A 14,623-nucleotide genomic window follows, 5' to 3' on the forward strand; every position below is an offset into this window, starting at 1 on the left:
TTCACACCCGTCCCAAAAGGCCTTGAGGGGTTTGAGTCTTTATAACAAGGGCAAGAAGCGCACCGAGCACACAGGTTGTGCCGCTCAATATTGAAACCTCAGAAAATCCGTGGTACTTGTTAACAAGTGCCCCATTAACTGGGGGTCCAATCAGAGCAGCCATTGAAGAAACACCCAATGCCATTCCCAGATAAGTCCCCCCTACTCTGGGGTCTGGAATCAAGATGGAAAGTGCAGCAGACGCGCCAGAAATGATTGTTCCAGACCAGAACCCGAAGGCAATCGAATACACTATCAAAGCTGGATTGGACTCGGCTTTGTTCATGCAAAATATTATGATGCCAGTGATGGTTCCACCTAATGTCAAAACATTCAATCGACCGAATCTGTCTGCCAGCACACCTGGAATCACACGACCAAAAGTCGAAGCAGCGTTGAGAATGGCAAGTAGATATGAGGCGAGAGTGGCATCCATGCCCCGAGAAACTGCATATGTCGGAATATAGAACAAAGGCGTGAAAAGTCCAAAGAACATGAAGAACATTGCTGAGACAAGGAGGCAAAAATCAACTTTCGTAAATGCAGAAGGAATGTAAAATGTCGTTTTTCGGGGTGGTAATCGGGCTTTGACTGTGAGGCATGAAAAGGCCAGAAGTGGGGTCACAACAAATGCAATGATTCGGACGGACCAGCCAAATCCGAGCGATGTGCTATTCAACATTTTCGATAGAGCGATGGGAATAACCACACCACCAATAGATGATCCAGCGACCGCTATGCCCAAAGCTGCCGCAATATTTTTGTCAAAATACTGCATCACTGCTGCCATTGATGGGAATTGCAAGAGACCCATAGACACGCCTAGTAGAATGCCTTGTGCTAACATGAACTGCCAATATTTCTCACATAAGCTTGTCATCATCAAGGAAAATACATATAGTATCGCTGCAGGTCGGATAATCTTACATTCTTGTTAGCTAGTGTTTGAGATAAGATAGATTTTAAAAGAACATACCCAGGCTCCATACCGATCAAATAATGGACCCCCAACGGCACCGGTTGCAAACTGAAGGAAAGCTGATAATGATCCAATCCATGCAATTTTATCCGCGGGTTCATCTTTCAGTTGGTGAGAAAGATAGTATTCCTCGAAAACACCGAATGAGTTTGCAAAACCTAGGGCTGCAAAGAAAGTGCAAGCAGTTCCGGCTGTTGTGAGCCATGCTCGAAGACCTCCATCTGGCGCTTTATCGAGATCACAGAAACTTTCATCGTTATTCTCGCTGGTTTCGAAGGCACCTTCTGTCAGCTTTTCCGATTCCAAAGGTGAGAGCTGTGGGTTGACCATGATAAAAATATATAGAGAATGAGTACGTTCAAAAATTAAAAAAAAAGGTAAATAGGCCAGCAATTGAGGAATTATGAGGGAAGATATAACATCTCAAGACCGAAGATACCTAGGTTCCGCCTGTTCTTATATCTTTTCAAGAGAATCTATATTTTTAACGATGTATACAATCGGAGCGGAATCGGAGACGGAGACGGAGGATTGCAGACGAGACGGACCAAAAGCGCAGGTCCGACGGAGTTAACTCACGATGTCAAGATCATCTTCCAATTTCCCGCCCCGAATGAAGATTCTCCATTCCATCAAACTCGGAGATCTATGACTAGCGAAAGCGATGGATATCACGGAAACAAATACTTCGTCGGGCGCCGTATCGGTATCCGGGTTGAACCCTCGGCGCAGAAGACCTCCCCTGTAAGTAACAAAATCCGATATGATTCACGCGTTCTAAATGAGAACATAGGTCTTGTTCTCTTTGCCGTCAGCGCAAAATTAGGTGCAATAGGCAGATCCCTTGCAATAACTGTATTCGGACCAAAAATCGGAATTGCGTTTACCGGTCCTCACAGCCGCCTCCGCAGCATGGCAATGGACACGAAGGACATACACGTGAGCTTGGATCGATTCATGCGCCTCAACAGGTCAATCGAAGTTTGAATAATTCTGTGGATCCTTCACCTATTAATTACAGATCATCGATCTCAAGTTGGCCGCCACAAACGGTAGCCGCCAGTTCCACTTCCCCTTCAACTCCGAATAGTCACTCCTCCACGCACGAGATTGAGATACTGAAGAGTAAGATAAGACAACTCGAGAATCAACTGGCTAAATCAACGAAAAGCGATACCGAGACTTGCGCCCCGACTCCGGTTTCTGACATCGAGACAACACATTCTCACTTAGCTGGGACATTCCATATCCACAACGCAAGCCTTCCTTCAAACCAAGGCCAAATGGTTAGACGCAGCTTCATTCATAAGAAACGATTTTTTGGCCAAAGTCATTGGATTAGTAGCATGTCATTGGTAAGAATTCTTTCTACATATATCGCCCTTGAACTTACATATGCTAAGAAACCATCAGTTTCGCGATATTGTCGAAATAATAGAGCCATATCTCATGGCCGAAGGGTCAAAGGCTATCCTGGGCCTTCAAAAGTGCAAACTTCTCGGGAAAATGATCAAGGCACAACGGACACCTCAATGGCCGGTACCGATGACCACCGATTTGCCCTCGAAGGATATCTGTGACGCGCTCGTTGATTGCTATCTTCGAACATCTGAAAGAGTCTACAGGGTCTTGCATGTCCCATCATTCAAAAGAGATTATGCCACGTTCTGGGATTCTGGAACCCGATATGATCCAATATTTTTGGTGCAGTTGAAGTTGGTGCTCGCCATTGGGTGCACAACTTATGATGCTGAATTCTCGCTACGTTCCTTGGCGGTCCGACTGATTTACGAAGCTCAAACATGGTTTGCTGAGCCTGAATACAAGGCACGTCTTGGGATACCATTCTTGCAAGCACATATCCTGTTATCCCTGGCCAAGGAATTGCTGGGTGTGGACGGAGGAATGAATTGGATCGCAGCGGGGACATTGATCCGAACAGCTGTATACATGGGGCTACACAGAGATCCAGTTCAGATACCAAACCTATCTGGATTTGCATCGGAGATGCGCCGCAGGTTGTGGAATACGATTTTGGAGGTTTGCCTGCAATCTAGTATGGAGTCCGGAGGACCTGCACTTATCTCGGTCGAAGAATTCGACACAGAGCCCCCGAGGAATTTCGATGACCATGATATTGATGCCGAGCGCCCTATACCCCATCCAGAGAATCAGTTGACTTCATCGTCAATAGCGATTGCGTTCCGGAAGACATTTCCGATCCGACTTGCCATTGCCAGATTTCTAAATGATCTCGGCTGCCAAGGCTCGTATGAAGAAGCTGTGCGCCTAGACGCAAGACTGAGAGCCTCTTATAAAGAAATGCGTCGGACCATTCAGGGATATTCCATACAACCTTCTCCATTCGAGGTCCTCATGCTAGACTTTGTCATACGTCGATACCTCCTTTCAATCCACACCCCATTCTTTGGGCCGTCGTTTCTCGGGACAACCTACGCCTTCTCTAGAAATGTTGTCATCGATACTGCAGTCAAATTGTTCAACTGCTCTCGTATATCATTACCTTCAACACCAGGCTCATCATTGAACCAGAGCACGGATCAAATCGATTTCGGGCGACTGACAATGTGCGGGTCGGGTTTCCTTCACACGCCATTATTACATTCCAGTTTCATAATAGCCATCGAATTAAAAAGCCAAGTTCTCGAGGAAGAAGGCTTGGGACCTGTCTGCATAAGACCTGATCTGTTGTCGGTGATACAAGAGGCCAAAGCTTTGAGCTTGCAATGTATCAAGATCGGTGGAACCAATATCAAGGGTTATTTGTTCATGTCACTTGCTTCCACTCATCTGGATGCTCTGATGGAAGGGGTCTCGGAAGACGAACTTCCAAAGTTGTTAATCAAGGCCGCCGAAGAGGCTGAAGATAAGTGTCTATCAATTCTCGAGCCCATGGCGGCCAAGGGTCAGAATGAGAAACTCGGAGATGTCACTGAGCCGGAGTCTACGGCATCACTTCCTGATATCAGTGATGATTGGGATTCCATGGTAAGCCTAGATTTCGCTCTTTTTCTGTGTCTCGTGCTGATTTAATACGTCTCAGATGACTGAAGTGAACTTCGACTTCGCTGACATGGAGCCTGTGAGCTGGATGTTGAATAGTATACCATACGGTATACCATGAAAATTTTCCATTCATAATTCACCATTTGAGAATGTTTTGGTGTAACAACAGGGACAGGGTCATGGCGAGGAATCATTCGATTTTTGTTGCCCATGGCTGTCGGGGTGATAGGGAGGGCTTTATAGAACCACGCACGGCGACGCACATAGACAAAGAACGAAATCTGAAAGTCAGAACAAGATTAAATTTGCATCCAATATCCGATATGATGTAGTTAGTCTAGGGAGACTGGAGCGGAAGACTACAGTTGTGCGTGGTGTTTGAAGGTTAATCGTGGTGTTTCCTTATAAACAGTCTTATAGGTCTAATCGGGCTTAATATGGTGAGACCTAGGATATGGATAGGTGTTAGATTACCATAGTCCATATAGATGATCTTGTCTAGACACACATTTGGCCACTGGACTTGTCATAAATAATCTTGGATGGACCAGCCATACATGGGATATACCCGCACCTATAGCGATGTCTAGAGATGGCCGTGATGTCCAACACGGTCCAAGTCATGATTCCCCAACCTCCCCCTCTAGTAGGACTCCCTGGGCTGTCAAGAGTTGGTCAACCAGGCGACGGAACTCCGGCCCAAACTGCAGTAAGTCCTTCCACTCGTCAAGCACCGCTTCCTCTCCATCCCTTGCCCCGAGTAGGCCACCTGCAATAGCAGCATTCGTGTCAGTGTCCCTACCGAGCCTGACGATATCGATAAGAACCTGGTCGAGTCTCCGCTCATCCAGGACAGCGGCAATAGCCAGCGTGAGCGAATCGAGCACGAACCCACTACACGACCCGGGGAAGTCAATCCCTCTAGGCCCCTTATCGGCCAAATGCTCGAGAGAGAATGTGCGCCCGATCTTAATGGCAGCATGAACGGGCCCATCCGCACGGCCACCTTCGAGCGAGATGGCCACACGCTCGCCCGCCGACACGGCATCCTCGACAGACAGGCCGCACACTACTAGGGCAGAGACGATGGTGTTGTAGGTGGCACAGGCTATGGTGCATCGTCGGTCATTGTGTGTGATGGCGCTGATGCATTCGCTCTCCTTGATGAGCAGCTCCGGATCGGTCTGGAAGAGCCCCGTGGGTATGCAACGCATCAGGCTGCCATTGCCGGCACTGCCCTGGCCAGCACCCGAGGAGGATGGATCACGGGAAGAAGCAAACGAGGATAGACCTCGCCTTGTAGTACTTCCGATATCGCGGGGTAAGGTACCGGGCCGACGACCGGGCCAGTGGTCGCCTCGATACCACGCCAGAGAGTGCTCGGCCGCCCTGGTGATCACGTCATCGCCACTAAGGATAGAATCACGGTAGGCGAGGAGAACGGCGCGGGTGAGGTCGGTATCGTCAGTAGCAGCACCAGGGGCCCAGGAGAGGAAGCCGCCGCCGGTAAGCGTCCGAGGGAATGCGGCGTTAGGGCCGGGGTGGCGGGAGCGGATGACAGCGTGGGGTTTGAACTCGAGGGGGGCACCGAGGGCGTCACCGGCGTGGAGAGCGAGGAGAGCACCGAGGGTGCGGGAACGCCGTGATGGGGCCATCTTTCCCTCTTTAATTGGCTCGGGTTGGGAGATGTATCCTGAATGGCAGGTTGACTGCCTGGCTTATATAAAGTGCGGTGATGCCCTTGGATGAAATAATTATCAGATAAGAGTAGCATATGCGATGGACACAACAGCGTTCATTTGCCCTTTCTGACCGTCCCTGACTGTCCACGTTTGTCTTGCCTCCCCTAGCTATAGATAGATAGGTTTTTCCTTGGTGATCGTAGATCACAGTTCAGTTTCTTCCTCCTTCCTCACTACTACCGTAGCTCATCAATATGTCAATGAAAAGAATACATCCATAGATATGGAGTGATAGCGGGGACATAAAATTTCACACCGCTCTTTTGGCTTATGGTGCCAAATTCTTCCCCTAATTATAATAACAATCCGATATGCTCCAAGTCGGGGTGACAGAAAAGTATCGCGGTAGGACGTGGCATATATAGACAAAACCATGGCGTTCCAGCCTCTAGATAGTTCATCTGGTGGACTGTAGTAGGACATCTGGCCCTGGGGCGAAGTAGCGCTTATACAATGGGTGACTTCAAACCTGTCGAAACAAGGAGACACTGTCAGCAACTTTTCTTTCTTTTTTTGGGGAATACTTCAACTTTACTGTTTAGGCATAGGCACAGCAGGCGTCACATCTCTCTATCGGGTTTGGTATATACGAAGAGTACTAGCTCTTATACTCATCCATGGATCTTAGCCTTCCGTCGAAATTCTGAATACAACAGGGGCGGTTCGAGAGTGAAGTTGCAGACTTGGTTTGGAGTTGGCTAGGCGGCGTAAAAGGTGCCACTGGTCTGTGCTGTTTGACAGGCCGGAACCTGGCCTGCACCTCTCGCAGCCAGCCCCTCCTGTAGACCCTTTGTGGAATTACGACCAGAGGCAAGTCCTACGATGCCGCAGGAGGATCTTCTCCACTAGACTAGATGGGATAGACTAGGTTTTCTGATGGAAAAGAATGGCCAGCAAAGAACGATATCAAACAATTATCGTCTGGTAAGGATGATCCCTGAATGCATGGCATTCAAATCCCTATCTAGTGCTTGTGAGACTAAAATTGATAAAGTTGGACCGATCAGTCTGCCCGCGGGCCAGACAATTCACTCGTTTTCACGGGCTATATCTAACCATGATTGATAGTCCCCTGGTGACATTGATATAATCATCAAAGATCGATGCTCTTCGGGCGTCAGTGTTCTCTTAGGATTGTCGGTAAGCCCCTCCACAGCAAGCATAGCAAGCCGCCTCGCGACTTCACCCGCACTGCGTTTGACATCCACAAGATTAATCTCGGTCGGCTCCATCTCTTCTTGCAACTCATTTAAGACGGTGAAAAACAGAACGCCTGGCTCTGTGACAAATGATGGTCTATCAAGAACCACTGCGAAGGATCTGTGTGCAATGGGCTCGTATGCGTGGTCGCCATTGCCGTAAGGCAATGTTCGTTCTTGGCGAGTACCAGCGTCGAAATTGTGTAAAGCACCGACGGGAAACTCGTTGTGCTAGGAGAGCAGACAGGACAATGATGATGAGCTAGGAGTTTTGAACTGGAGGCGAATCGACTTGTTGAAGCCAAGCTAAGAGATGATTGCCGCTATGAATGTTCGAGCTGTTGTTTCCAAAAGCGAAGAATCTTGTATATCTGCCAAGAATGGAACGTAAACCACATATTGAATATCGCAGTCCGAGGATTTGGTTGATATTGTCAATGTGGCATCATTCCATGTAAGGTGGAGTTTACTTTGATCCACACCCTTGATTCCGTCCGTTTCCTGTCTCTTAAGAATTTCCTTGGTTTGTTGTGTATCGAACTTTGTTTCCACCGGTAAAGCCTCACCAAATTCATAATCAATGTCGCCGAGGTTGACAAAATTCATGAAAGCCCCATTCAGAAGCCGGTGGTGTTCAACGCAGGCAAGGGCGTCGGGTGGGCTGTAGGAGTAGATTTCCATGAAACATCCATGTACCAGTTCTTGGAAAAAGTAGTCATGCAAATTTTGAAAATCCTTTCGTTTTATGGGGGTTTTGCTGTAAACCTAAAGTCGAAATGCATCTCGTCCTTCTGGTTGATGATATTCACGATCACTAGAAGCAATCTTTCCAAGAATGACGGTGTCACCTTGATGATCAGGGTATTCACGTTGCCTCCATTTAGGACCCGTATAGTCAGGATCGAGTCTCGTCTGTTCTGTCCTAACCATCTTAGGTGTCAAGTAGAGTATACACGGAAGTCAAAAACGAGATATCTCAAGTTGTGAGTAACAACCACCTTTGGTTTTTGGACGCGGTCCCGCAGGCTCCAGGGCTCGCGTCTTAGGTGGTGACTAAGCACTATTAGTCCCCCCGGCCGGCCCCAAAGGTAGGGCCCAAAGCCCAGCCCATTTGCGGGTTGGGTTGGGTTGAGCCCTGGGCTTTATGGGCTTTGCGGAGCTCTACTCGTAATACGTCGATCTTCTCGTTTTGGTGTTGCGGAGATCACGATCGACGTCGGTTCCATACCGCTAATAAAACCCCTAAAGCCCTTTATTTTTGAAGAACAGATAAGACTGGCTGAGGTCGAGGTCCTCGCCTAATGTGACAATAATGGTCAACCCAAACGAGGTGTGGACCTGGAGATGGGCGTTCACGGTCGAACATTGGCCTGGGCTTGCGCACGGCCAACGGGACATGGTGTCAAAGTGCAAGGTCAAATACATGGATTTACAAGGTATTATACCATGAAAATCATGTGACTTCGAGTACCATGCATACCATATATTACGTTTAGTCATCATTACCGCTCAGATTGTTGAAATAGTTAGCGGGTTTTGTCATTTTAGTTAATTAGAGTTCTTCATCTATGCCATTTGTACCCATACATTGCAATACAGACAGATTTCTGTCACATGGGCCAAATTGTTGATCAATCAAGAAACGCCGGACAGTTTGGAGATGGCGGCGCACTTGTCCCTGCAGGAGCCAGAGCTTCAGCCTAATCCATCACACGTGCATACTTTGCATTAGCGCCAGGCTAGGCATAAGTCACATGGGCAGGGGTTTCCGTGACTGAGCAACAAAGCAAGCTGGCAGCGGAGCATCTTTTTGTGCGATTGCCAGAATAGTCATTATCTCGGAAAAGAGGAGGGAAAGGCAAAATAGGCAAAAAGAAAATTACCAGAACACGACATCTGAAGTCTCTAATGATCCTGAACCGATTAACATGCACGCTTGTAAAGATAAGGTTAGACGATTGCTTGAAAACTTAGAACAATGGGCCCCACACCCAGCCAGGGGTTAGGGCGAGTTTCACGTGTGGATAAGAACTGAAAAATAATTGGAAAGAGGGAAGATCCCTTTTCCATAAACCTCCGATGTTCTAAGGTTCTCTCCTACTTCAACGATACCTACATACATATGGACATATATAGGTCCTATAGGTATATATATTCTAAGAATAGTTAATAGCAAATCGTGCAGTTATTCAGCACTTTAGGGAAACAGTATGGCGCTATAGAAGGTCAATAACACAGATGTAGATGTAGACCGGGGAGGAAAGCTACGGGGAGGAAAGCCACGCGGGTATTGGTTTCCTCGGTAGTGGAAAACTAAGTGGGCCTGGGAAAGCTACTTGAATCATGAAATCATGACTCCATGAACAAACAGGTTTCGAGATTTTCCCAGAAGTAAATAGGGGTAAATATCCCGGGATCTCAGGAACAACTAGATCGATCAATCCAAGAATATGGATTATATCTCTCCGGTCCAATCAGATTTTAGCACAATCTCGAGTTCGCCCCAGTAATAGAATTCCGACGATGACAAGATGACATTTGGTCTAGCATTTCCTCGCTAAGGCTTTTCCAAGATTCGTTCTACCGAAGACTCGGAACCCAATAGTCCGGTACTAACAAAATTTACTTTCGCTATATGGTTAGACTCGATGCTAACTATCCACTCTTCTTTTTTTAATTTACGGACTTCCATAGTTAGTTACTAGAACAACAAATTTGGTAATCCGCACTAGCCAAGATTTGGCCCATTAGACCATTGCTGCTGTCGCTCCTCTCAAAGAGCCTATAACCTCGTGGTGATTCGCATCGATATTTCAAGTCTACAGGCCATCGACAGTACTACAAGGTTGACTATTGCATCACCCTCCATCTTGAAGCCATGGTCGTCTACGCCGATGCTGCCCCGTCCCTGGCGGGCAGCACGATCATGCTAACGATAGTGGCATTATTAACCTACGGCTTGCGGGTTTACTGCAGATTGACCCGCAAATCATGGGGGATAGAAGACTGGATCATGACGGTAGCAATGGTTGGTACCGCACAAGAATAAAAATTCGATATCTCGACTAACAAGCCAACAAAAGATACCATTTGCCGTGCTTGTAGCTGGGTGTGCTGGGGGTGCATTCAATGGAATTGGCGCTCGTAATTCGACGCTCGAAAAGGTCGGCAATGAGAAGTACACAGCAGAAGGAAAGAAGGTAAACACAGCTTTGATCATGTTGGCCGACATAGCACTGACGAATGGACCAGTTCTTCCTCATCTTTGAAGTCGGCTACTGTGCTGCCATCATTCCGATTAAGCTTAGCATCAGTTGGATGTTGATTCGAGTGGCACAGGGGCGCAAGGCGTACCTTTATGCCCAATATGCCGTGATTGCTACGTTCGTTCTCATGAACATCATCGCTTTGATCTTCATCTTGATCAATTGTATACCCGTGGAGTAAGTCTCCCCACAATGATGTCTCCACAGAAAATAACACGCTGACCTCTTTGTAGAGCCGCCTGGAGCGATGAAGCTCTCAAAAATGGAGGCCATTGCCAACCAAGCTATGTCCTTGCTGATGTGTACTACGCGTGTACCGCCGTAAACATTGCTACCGACTGGGTGACAGCTTTCCTGTACGGATCTAAGACCTATCCATATATTGTGAAAGACAAATTTCTTACCTCATTCATAGGCCGGTGCCTCTGCTTTGGAACGTTCAGATCAATCGCAACACCAAAATCTCGATCATTGCCCTGATGGGCCTCGGTATCTTGTGCGCGGTTCTACATTACCCTTGCTTTCTTTTTCTCCCGAAGCTGATTTTCGATTCTTATAGTGCATCTCTATCAGCATGCATTCGACTAAAGTACACTGTCGCCTTAACTAACCAAGAAGACTACCTCTATGGAGTCGCAGACGTTGTAATCTGGGGATTCGCGGAAAACAGTCTCGGCATGATAGTTGGCAACGTTGCAACCCTACGCCCACTCTTCCGCATCCTCCGCGATGGCAAGTCGTCGGACTATAAGACTTATCACCAATCGCCCGGGATAAACAGCTCCCATCGCACTGGCGGGGGGATGCGCTCGCGAAACTACGAGCTTTCCGAAAATATGAAAGGCCCCAATCATACTACCACCACATCAGCGATAGATCATAACCCACGCGGCAGCCTAAGCGATGGAGAAAGCCAGAAGAATATTCTGGACAACGGCCAGCAGCCTGGTGAAGCAGATATTGTCGTCAGCCGACAGATTGTTGTAGCTTACGACTAGTGTTGCTAAATTCACAGGTCGCTTCTGGGCTTCAGGTTCATAGCCGTTTAATAATTAATCATTCATTCACAGGCATTAAGAGTCACGTATACACACTTTTAAGATTCGTGGGTTAGGATCCCGGGAATGTAATAGTTTTCATTGGTCATATAAATTTTTGTGTTAGAACAAGGTATAAAGCAAATTTATTTGCCTAACTGAAGGTGCCTGGCCTAATCGTGTCAAGCGCCTAACACACACTCCGTGTATATTGGTGCGCCCTACTAGATGCAAAAATCAAATTGTGACCGCCGAGTGTCGGCATATGGGATCAAGGGGTATCTTGGAACCAAATCCGGAACACATCTACAACATACATAAATCAAACTGACTTTTGCTTGAAGAGCATGAACACTGTTCATTTAACCATGTACACGGTGCCAAGCTGGTGATACCAACAGTTACACTACGTTTCTGAATTGTCTCAAACTGATCGCCCCTTTGAAACCTATCGCTTCCGAAAATGAGGGTTCACCAAGGCAAATTGAACACCAACATTAGCTACGTAACGAAGGATGATGTTATCACCCTCTCAACTAGTGGTGGTTTCCGACAGGGGGCGACTGCCGTCCCAACCAGGCAATGGACTCAGAGCTACAAGGGCACCCCGAACGCGAATTATTCAATGGCGGGTACCATTATCAATTTGGATGGTGAGCAGATTGATATATTCGTGGGTGATGATCAATACTACTGGTGAGTTTGTTCCAGCTTTCTGCGTACTTTATCGTCGATGGCTCCTCTTTACTGAATTCTTGAATTGTTAAGGTTCACAGGGAGTATCTCAGATGATTCAGTCGCTCTGGACATGAAGAAAGACGGCATGGAGGACTATGGAAGAGCTGAACTGTCTCTTGTCCATTCGAAAACCTAGATCCAGGTGCAATTGAAAACTGAAAACACAATATATTTGTTAGGAGATTTGAGCATGCCTAAATACTAGCCCCACTGAAACAAAGCGTAGGATATTATTTAATAATAGTATAGACAGGAAGATTGTATTATAAATATATAGACTACAGACCGCGTGGTACACTTTATGAGCGCGGGTTTCAGAGACATCTTATCCAATCATGGTGGTTACTCTTATGTTATGGTAGTCAATGGAACAGCTCTGTACACACTGACTAGGTAGACTAGGATTATGCACAACAAACCTTGCCACCACTGCCGAATCGACCCTCTACCGAGTTTTATCCTAAAAACCCCCTAGGTTGATCAGACCTTGCACGTGAAGGAACTCACCAACCCCTCCGCCGACGATGTCCTTGCTGAGCTGCAAAATTACGAGCTCGTGCATTTCGCTTGCCATGGGTACTCCGATCCCGGCGACCCTGCTGAAAGTCATCTTCTCCTGCAGTAACATAGCGACTCAGGCCCCGTCGTTAACAAATTGACGGTCTCGAAGCTTCTTGACTGCCAAGCCATGTCCGGTTCATGGATTGCCTATCTTTCTGCGTGCTCTACAGCCGAGATCCGTGATATGAACCTACGGGACGAGGCGCTACATATCACGAGGGGTTTCTTGATTGCGGGCTTCTCGCATGTCATCGGCTCCTTATGGCCGGCTGAGGATGATGTTTGTGTCTACATGGCCGCTTATTTCTACGAGGCGTTGGTTGCAAGGCGTGCTACTGCTACTGATTCGAATCGTGCGGTGGCGGAAGCGGTTCGCGATGCAACGCTAAGGATCCGAAGGCAGTATTGCCATACCCCACTCTCCTGGGCATTGTATACTCACGTGGGGGCTTGAGTTTGTAGCCCAAGAAGATGCTGTTTTATGGATCTTTATGTAAAAGATCGATGTTCTTGAATATACGTAATGATTAGTTTGTTCATACTCGAGAGAGTTTGCCGTGGTCTATTGCGAATTACAGGATGCTTGCACCTGAAAGACACTGATGGTAAAACGTTCTACCACAATGTCCCAAGGTTCGCGTTTGGCATGTGGCGTGAATCTCGATCTAAGCCAATTTGTTAACATGAAAGTTTTCTCCTTGTCATTCCCTTCAGCGCTAATAATGTGATGTGATTCTGCGAGACGGGTCCATAATGTGCGCGATCACCTTACTGACTCGTGATGTACGCGACAACATTGGGATATTTATACAGCACTAAAAAGCCAAAGTTGCAATACCATTTCACGTCTTTGATCTAAACGCTTCGTTACAGCATCTCAAAACTTTTCAGAGTTCTCGCATGCACATATCTTCTGAAAATAGTATATAACGTGTTCGTTGCGCTCATCGCCTTACACATGTCTAAACTAAGCTTCAAGACCTCGTGGCTCAGAGGAGCTATTCTGGAGTATATATGGGCTACAGATACGACTCACCCATAATAGTAAGTGATTACTTTTAGTCCCGAAGTTTTATTCTATCACTTACCTATGAAGATGATATGAATTGTCCGAGATCGACACTATCTGTCGTAGTATGAGATCCCTTAATTTGGTCCAAACATTAAATATGGATTGCAGTCCATCCCGTCGCCAATTCTTCTGATCATGGTTGTCCTGACACATGGCCCGTATATGTTTCATCCAACTGTCGACTCGACAGCGCGCATATCGTATTGAATGGAGCTCGAATTCGGTAATGGCTGCTTCAAAATTGCCTATATCTGCTATGAAAATGTTTGGCATCAGATAAACGAAGAGCCGGGTCATATCGGATGATCATATGTCAAAACACTTACTGTGAGCATTGTCGCATAAAAATTTCGCCAGACTTCTACAGTACTCTGAAACTTCGGGATCAGGGTTATTCTCATTAAGCCCAAAACAATCATTTCGTGCAATGTCCACCTCGACATAGTTCTGTCTTTCTCGGAAGGCTGTTGCGGTGACACCACTCCATCCGTTAGTGGGTGACAGCAACTGGGCAATGCAGTCCAGAAACTTATGGCGAACAGACTTCCCGGGACCCGTTAGAACCATTGTGTTCTCGGTGTCGTAATCCATTTCGCAATATTCGAATTCTTCCGTGTCGACATTATGCTAGTGTAGCTCGGCTTGACTTCGGTTCTTGGTGATATAGAAGAGGATATGCCCGGCCCAGATAATGCGGACAACGTCCTCTTCGAGAGCAGAGGGCCCGGGCCAGGATGTTACAGGTAATTCTATCATCAGCATGAAGCTTTACTCACTTGGATACGGGGAGATATGATGCAGCAGAATGCACGAAACCGGTCAACTCTCTAGTTAAGAAAGTCTGCATATGCGAATGTATAGACTTCATATTTCCTGCATCTGTACCTTTCTCTGTCGGTTTCGGATTTAATAGTGAGATACGAAATTCCCCCTTTTCTGACTGGCTGAATTGGTATCAAGGTT

General features: G+C 47.0%; 6 protein-coding genes across 6 annotated transcripts; 3 read left to right on the plus strand and 3 right to left on the minus strand.

The window, feature by feature from the left end:
* Position 1: 1 nt before the first annotated feature.
* Positions 2–1,348, minus strand: N7455_007762 (MCT family MFS transporter; the record flags this gene model as incomplete). The annotated part of the gene is made up of 2 exons (XM_040958443.2): positions 2–961; positions 1,016–1,348. 2 exons carry the CDS (start codon positions 1,346–1,348, stop codon positions 2–4), a joined length of 1,293 nt encoding a protein of 430 aa, XP_040811063.2.
* Positions 1,349–2,364: 1,016 nt separating this feature from the next.
* N7455_007763 (fungal specific transcription factor domain-containing protein) lies at positions 2,365–4,163 on the plus strand (the record flags this gene model as incomplete). Its single annotated transcript, XM_040958488.2, has 3 exons — positions 2,365–2,373; positions 2,432–4,027; positions 4,083–4,163. 3 exons carry the CDS (start codon positions 2,365–2,367, stop codon positions 4,161–4,163), a joined length of 1,686 nt encoding a protein of 561 aa, XP_040811126.2.
* A 502-nt stretch (positions 4,164–4,665) lies between these two features.
* On the minus strand, positions 4,666–5,700 carry N7455_007764 (ADP-ribosylglycohydrolase family protein; the record flags this gene model as incomplete). Its single annotated transcript, XM_040958512.2, has 1 exon — positions 4,666–5,700. The coding sequence occupies one exon, from the start codon at positions 5,698–5,700 to the stop codon at positions 4,666–4,668; it is 1,035 nt and encodes a 344-aa protein (XP_040811043.2).
* Positions 5,701–9,864: 4,164 nt separating this feature from the next.
* Positions 9,865–11,250, plus strand: N7455_007765 (uncharacterized protein; the record flags this gene model as incomplete). Its single annotated transcript, XM_040962417.2, has 6 exons — positions 9,865–10,014; positions 10,070–10,186; positions 10,239–10,429; positions 10,486–10,608; positions 10,668–10,748; positions 10,812–11,250. 6 exons carry the CDS (start codon positions 9,865–9,867, stop codon positions 11,248–11,250), a joined length of 1,101 nt encoding a protein of 366 aa, XP_040807142.2.
* A 502-nt stretch (positions 11,251–11,752) lies between these two features.
* On the plus strand, positions 11,753–13,042 carry N7455_007766 (uncharacterized protein; the record flags this gene model as incomplete). Its single annotated transcript, XM_040962411.2, has 4 exons — positions 11,753–11,985; positions 12,058–12,145; positions 12,503–12,603; positions 12,658–13,042. 4 exons carry the CDS (start codon positions 11,753–11,755, stop codon positions 13,040–13,042), a joined length of 807 nt encoding a protein of 268 aa, XP_040807146.2.
* A 513-nt stretch (positions 13,043–13,555) lies between these two features.
* N7455_007767 (uncharacterized protein) lies at positions 13,556–14,251 on the minus strand (the record flags this gene model as incomplete). The annotated part of the gene is made up of 3 exons (XM_065605727.1): positions 13,556–13,586; positions 13,677–13,905; positions 13,987–14,251. The coding sequence occupies 3 exons, from the start codon at positions 14,249–14,251 to the stop codon at positions 13,556–13,558; spliced, it is 525 nt and encodes a 174-aa protein (XP_065460676.1).
* Between the last annotated feature and the right edge of the window lie 372 nt (positions 14,252–14,623).

Source organism: Penicillium solitum, assembly GCF_028829755.1.
Source record: "Penicillium solitum strain IBT 25940 chromosome Unknown utg000005l_segment0_segment0, whole genome shotgun sequence".
NCBI lineage: Eukaryota > Fungi > Ascomycota > Eurotiomycetes > Eurotiales > Aspergillaceae > Penicillium > Penicillium solitum.